Raw genomic sequence first — 6,130 nt, 5'->3', positions numbered from 1 at the left:
GCGCTGGCCCTGCATCCTTTTGCTGGCTGTCATGAGGGTTTGACCCTGCAGGACCATGCAGTGAAGTGAGATCCGTTTGTTTCTGCTGCATGCGATGCCTCCTCCCTCCTTAATTGGATTCCCGTGTCCCCTCTCTTTCCTCCTGGCCTCGTTTCCTACGGAGCCCCTGTCAGGGAGCCCTAATTGTGGCCTTATCGGATGCTCGCTGTGCTCTAATGAGCCCTTTCCGTTTCCCATTCTGGCCCGTCTGCCAAGCCAGGAAGGTGCTTGTCAGCGCCCCGAGAGCTGACCTCTGCTCGCAGCGCCGCGCTGCCCTGCCAGCCCCGGGCTGTGCCGTCTGGGTGCTAAGGTTGAGCCGAGCTGAAAGTTTTCCCAAGTGCACTTTCACCCCCGAGTGCTGCATTCTCCCTTCCACGTCAGCTCCTGTCCTTTCGTGGGCGTTTTGTTCCCATCCTGCAGGTGGGGGAGCAGCGTGCTGGGGGGCAGGGTGACTTAACCCCTGGTCAGGGGGGAACAGCAAAGCCAGGAGCCAGCTGTTAGCCCCTGCTCCTTGCTCTGCTCGCTCTCCTTTTGCCAAGCTAACGTCCTTTTGTGATGCAGCTTCGTCGTTTTCCTCGGGCTTGCTCTTTTCCAGGAAACCCAATGGACAAGAAGGGATCCATGCTCTGAGGCTGTGCTTTTCCCTCCCGGACCTCACTCTGTAAAGGAGAAGTGGGAATCCGGGCTGCATGCGACCCCAGGCTGCGATCTCTGAGATTGCCCCAACCTCAGCTGGGGTTGTTGCGCTCCACGTTAGGTAGTTGAGTTCCGTGGAGTGAATTCCTGAGGCTGAATTCCCTCTGTCACCAGGCAGACGGTTTCATTCCAGGTCTGGCTTTGCAACACGAAGCCAAAGCTGGAAGGGAGATGGGCCCCACCTTGGTCCCAGCCTGGGGTACCTGCTGGCATCGTGCTGAAGGACCAGGACGCAGAGGGTGACCAGCGGCACCACCTCCTTACACCACTGTTCAGACCCCGTGTGCGTGGTCTGAGCAACAAGCAATTCCTTATTGCCCTGTAGGTTTGCTGGGTGATTTTGGACAGTCCCCTCTGACAGGCATCTCTTTAGGATTACCTGGCACAGTCCTTCCTGTCCTCTAAAAGCGCACAGAGCCAGTAGGGTGCACTTTCTGGGCACGCTATTCGCCTTACAGAGCCCTGGTGGCCGGTTCTTACACGGGGGCATCTCAGGAGGGCTCTCACTACCCTGCAGCTGAGCACAGACCTGCCCATCCTGCCTGCCTCCCTCCTAGGTCTCGATTTTGTTCCCAACAGGCGATGTCTTAGAGGTCCATCACCTGCTGCTCCCCGTCCAGCTGCACTGTGGGCGCTGCGAGGTGGGGACCTGCCTCCGAGGGAGGTTTTGCTCCTAGGAGGCTGGCGACGCCACGTGCGTGCCTCTAACCCGATGATTGAGCTGTCGGGTGTCTGTCTGAATCCTCTTGTCCTGTAAAGCTAATGTTCTCTAATAGTTGGGGAGAGCGTGGCTGGAGGTTTCTATGGTTTCCCGCTGGTTGCTAAGGGAAAGGATCTCTTTGCCTCTGGGTCTCGGTGACTTTCTTTTTGCCCTGTCCTAGGCGCCGGAGCCCAGCAGCACACAATGCTCGTTGTTTCCCAGCCCGCTACAATGGTTAGGGCATAATTTGTGACTCCCGTCACGGCTGGGCTGGGCGCCCGCCACTCTTTTTCTAAGGCCTCTTTGAAGAAGGAGACCAAAGAGCCTTGGTGCAGGAGTTTGCCTACTTGCTGCGCTCCCCGCCCCCTCACTTGCTGTGTCCTTTAGAGCTCCGAGTCGTTTTAACGATTTATTTCATGCACTTTACATAGCAAGAAGCCGTAGCCACAGCTGTGTCCGTGAATCCTTACCAGGCAGCTCTCGGTATGTTTTGGTCTGTCTATGTATTGTCCCAGGCACGGGTAAATAAACCTCTGCTGGAGGAAGGGACTTTGCAGCTTAGCAGCGAACGCTTGGCGAGCGAGAATATCAACAAGATACTTAGTGAGCTGCTGGATCCCGGGATAACAGCAACTCCAGCATCAAGCTCTGCTCCCACGAGCACAGCCGGGGCCGGATCTGGTGCGGTCTCACTGTTGCTGCCGGCAGGGACTGCATCTCCATACGGCCCCCGGTGGTACAGCTCTTACAGAACGCAATTTGGACCCAAACCTGCAGACTGGAAGTGGTTAAAACGCGCCCAGACCCAACGCTGCGCTTGTCACACTGCTCGTGCTCCGCATCTAGGCTGTCGGACGTGCTGGGCTTATTTCCACGGGTGCGATTTGGGATCTGGGCGATAGATGAGTTGCCTGCAGCCGCGTGCTCTCGCGGTGAGTTCAGTTGGGTTCTGCACAGGCTTGCAGCTGCACGCAGCGCCGCGCAGGATTCGGTCCGTCTGAGCATCACAGGATTGGGCGCAAGTTTACTTTGCATATGGGATCAAAGCTTAAAATATCAGCTGGCCTTTCTCTCACTCCTGACTTTTCTAAAACATCTGAACAATTTCTCCTTCCCCTCTGTTAAAATCAATCAATCTGACGTTTAAATTGTACATGAATTTGATAAATAAAGACAGGTTACAAAATGCCACACGGAATGATTTTTTTTTTCTTTACCTTTTTCAACTACTTAGGACAAAAAAATGTTACAATGCTTGACTTTTCATTTAGTTACATAAATAATTTTTTATAAATATCTCTTTATAAACAATATATAAATAGCTTTACAACATAAATACATTTATGCATGACATGAATTTACAAACAGCAATGTTATACAGCTGGCTTCATCAGTCTCTTGGAAAAGCACTGTCCCTTGTCTTGGTGAGTGTTTGTATATATAATATATATAAGATAGAGAGCACTTTTTAAAAAAATAACAAAACCAAAACAGCTGGTGCCATGACTCCTCGTACCGAAAAGAAAAACACAGCCACATCTTTTGTCCATTTCGGGGGGGTCTCTGCTCTTCTAGGCGTTGCTTGGGGGATGGCCATGCCTGGCCATGGTAGGAGAAAACGGACGGCTGCTTCAAAGCCCTGCGAGGAACAAGAACAAGTGCCTGTTAGTACTGGCTGTGCAACAACCCTTCCCGGTTCCAAGCTGAAAGCCCCCCTGGAATAATCCTGGCATTTAGCTGGGGGGATGCTGATGTCAAACACTCTGTGTGAATGCCAAAACAACTTTCCCTTTGCCTTCTGGCTGTTGGGCCTTAATGGGGGAGGCTGGGGAAGCTCCCCCTTCTCTCTGAGGATTGTTAAAGAGCTTACAGCCTTGTCCTATGTGCCCCTGCCTGAAAGGACCAGATGCAGGAGTTGAATCCAAAAGGAGTTGGACCTAGGACTCCTTTGCCCCAGTCCAGCCTGAAGGTTTCTGGTCTTACACCCGGTAAGGACAGGGTTTGGAAGCAGCAGGTGAGGACCTGACCTGGCTGGGAGACGAGCTGAGCTGAGGCTGTGAGGTGAAAAGCATCCTGATGAGAATTTGATGAGGGAGGATGGCCGCGAGCCGGCTGCGCAGCACACACTTGCTTTTTGGAGCCCAGAGCTGGGCCGTGCCTTGGGAACTGAGAGCAGCTGGACGAGGGCCACCAGCAGCAGGGGGACATCCCTCTGAGCAGGGCCACGGAGCGGCCTCAGCATCCTGCGGGCCCTGCTCACCCCAAAACCCTGCAGAGCATCGGGGTGTCTGGATGCCGTCCTCCCCATGGCCGGTTAGCCCGCTGATGGGTAAGGGCACATCTCTGAGCCGGGCTGTCCCCGGTGCCATCGGGGAGGTGACACTTCCATCACCCTATGGGGACCAGGGACACAAATTGTGGCTGCTTAGGGCTGCCTCAGGTGCTTGGCATGGGGTTAGGAAGCGCTGCCCTGCGCTGGTGCTGCCTGCTGGGAGGCACCTGCGGGCTCACGCATCCTCTTGGCCTTACAATAAATTAATCAACGTGTGGCTGCGATTTGTCCTCTAGCTTGTCCTGTGACGGGTACCTGGCTTATCCCACCACAGGACATGTGTCCTGTAGGGCAGCCGCTGCTCGGATCCCCCCACAGGGCTGCACCCCATTCCCTTCAGCATCCCCCCCAAAGCCTTGAGGACCCCTTCCCTTGACCAAACAGCCCAGGACCCCCCAAATACAGCACGAAGCCTCCAACTAACTCCGGACGAGCACTTTAGGGACCCTCCCAGCCCCAAAAGGGCCCCGATGGAGCAGCGGCGGCGCCTCACTCACCGCCAGGGGTCCCTCAGCAGCCGAGGCCGCTCATGGCGCCGATGCGGTCCAGCTTGAGGCCGAAGCAGCCCTTACCGAGCCCTTTCTTGTGCAGGCCCTTGTGGCGGCGGCCCGGAGGGTCTTGGAGCAGCCTCGCCCAGCCGGCCCGAGGCCGGGTTTCGGCCCGAGCCTCCCGAGCCTCCCTGGGGCCGGTGCCTCGGCTCCTCTCCTTCTCCTTCTCCTTGTCCCGCTCCTTGTCCCGCTGCTCCGCGCCCGCCGCCTCAGGCGGAGCCGCCGCCGCCGCTGCCGCCGCCGCCGCCCCGCGGGAAGCCTGAGGAGAAATTTGGGGAGAGGGGGGGAGAAAGAGAGAAAGAGTCAAGGGGTGTCGCTCACCGGGCTCCGAGCTGCACCCCCTTACCCAAGGACACCCCTCTGCCCCTTGGGGTGCCCCCCTTGGGGTCGCTGTGCCCCACAAGCAGCCCCCCGAGTCCGGGTGAGGCACCCCGACACTGCTCAGGGTGTCCCCCCGCACCCCAAAGCGATGTCCCCGCTCTCCCCGTGCTGCCCACCCTAGGGTTAGGGCATCCTCGCCCCCCTGCAGAGCATCCCCAGTGTGTCCCCCCTCCCCTGCTGGGGTCACAGAGCCCCCCCCCCACAGCCCTCAGGCTCCTTCATGCTGAGGGGGGGGCTCCTGCTTCTGTGGGGGTCGCAGTGGTGCGGGGCTGCACCCCGATTTTGTGGAGTCAGGGGGATCAGGGGCCCCCTTCTCCGGGCTGCTGCCCCCACCCTGTTAGTGCTCTCTGCCCCCCCTTGTCCTCCAGTCCCAACTCATCTCTGAGGGCACCCCCCCATCCCCACTGCCCCCCATCTCCCAGGCCTCCCCCCTGTCCCTTTTGGGGCTGCAGCTCGCCCCCATTTATCTCCCCGGCTCCCCCATATCGCCCCTTTCTCTTCACCAACACCCCCATCCCCCTCCCACCCCCCATCCCGTGTCCCCTGTCTGTGCCAGGTCCCCACACAGGTGTCGGTGGCCTCCCGAGCATCCTCCTGCTCCGCAGCACCGCGGGACACCCAGCTCCTGGGGACACCCGCTTTTGGGGTGCCCCATGCCCAGGGGATGCTGTGGGTGTCCCTACACGGGCTCTGGCCTCACACCGTGCACCTGCACACACGATCTGGGGGTCTCATCCATCCCCAGCACCCCAAAACACAGCGGGGACCCTGGGGTGACCAGGGTGGGGGCCAGGGGCTGGCAGGTCCCCGCCTGGCTGTGAGGGGTACGGGGTGCGCAGCATCCCCCTCCAGATGAAGGTTTGGGGCTGGCGTCCCTGAGACACACACACACGGGACAGAAAGGGGGGATCCCCTAACACCTAAAAAACCCCCGGGAAAGAGGACCCTGCCGTGCACCCCAGGGTGCCCCCCACATCTCCCCCTTCACCCTTAGGACGCTTTTGGGGGGAGCAGCGCCGGGAGAGCAGCGGGGCAGAGGCAGCCTTACCTTCTGTGGGAGCTGCGACGCCGGCTTCGCCTCCAGCCTGACGGAGAGCAGAGCAAGTAAAAGTCCACCAGCCAGCAAGGGTGAGATCTGCATCCTGCGGGGCAGCACGAGCGGGGACGGGGGGCCTGGAGGCACCGGGGAACGGAGGGGAGCCCCCGGGGAGAGGCCGGGACGGGTGGGAGTCAAAGTTGAGAGCGGAGCCCCGAGGTCCCTCCAGCCGCTTGCGAAGTGCCGAGCCAGTGAACTTGGGCTTTCTGCTTCATTCATTTATAACCCAACCTGCGTGGTGATGTCATCTAAACAACCAGGTCCAAGCCGGCCTCCTTCACAATAGCAGGAATTTAAAGGGGGGGTCCCCTCACCCCTGGCAGGAACAAATGACACAT

At 58.7% G+C, this 6,130-nt stretch overlaps 1 protein-coding gene across 1 annotated transcript; it reads right to left on the bottom strand.

Annotated features, from left to right (window-relative positions):
- Positions 1 to 529: 529 nt before the first annotated feature.
- On the bottom strand, positions 530 to 6,130 carry NPPC (natriuretic peptide C). The gene is made up of 3 exons (XM_027464223.3): positions 5,745 to 6,130; positions 4,265 to 4,574; positions 530 to 3,074 (listed from the first exon to the last, which is right to left on the bottom strand). Exons 1-2 carry the CDS (start codon positions 6,009 to 6,011, stop codon positions 4,278 to 4,280), a joined length of 564 nt encoding a protein of 187 aa, XP_027320024.3. The 5' UTR covers positions 6,012 to 6,130; the 3' UTR covers positions 530 to 3,074; positions 4,265 to 4,277.

Source organism: Anas platyrhynchos, chromosome 9 (genome assembly GCF_047663525.1).
Source record: "Anas platyrhynchos isolate ZD024472 breed Pekin duck chromosome 9, IASCAAS_PekinDuck_T2T, whole genome shotgun sequence".
NCBI classification, from domain to species: Eukaryota; Metazoa; Chordata; class Aves; order Anseriformes; family Anatidae; genus Anas; species Anas platyrhynchos.
This window is presented reverse-complemented; position numbering and strand designations above follow the sequence as displayed.

Bases quoted from the DNA above. Each gene is read 5' to 3' on its own strand.
- NPPC (XM_027464223.3), bottom strand. From the start codon at position 6,011: ATGAATGAAGCAGAAAGCCCAAGTTCACTGGCTCGGCACTTCGCAAGC. The intron at 4,575-5,744 runs GTAAGGCTGCCT...ATTTCTCCTCAG, and splicing joins CGTCGCAGCTCCCACAGAAG to GCTTCCCGCGGGGCGGCGGC.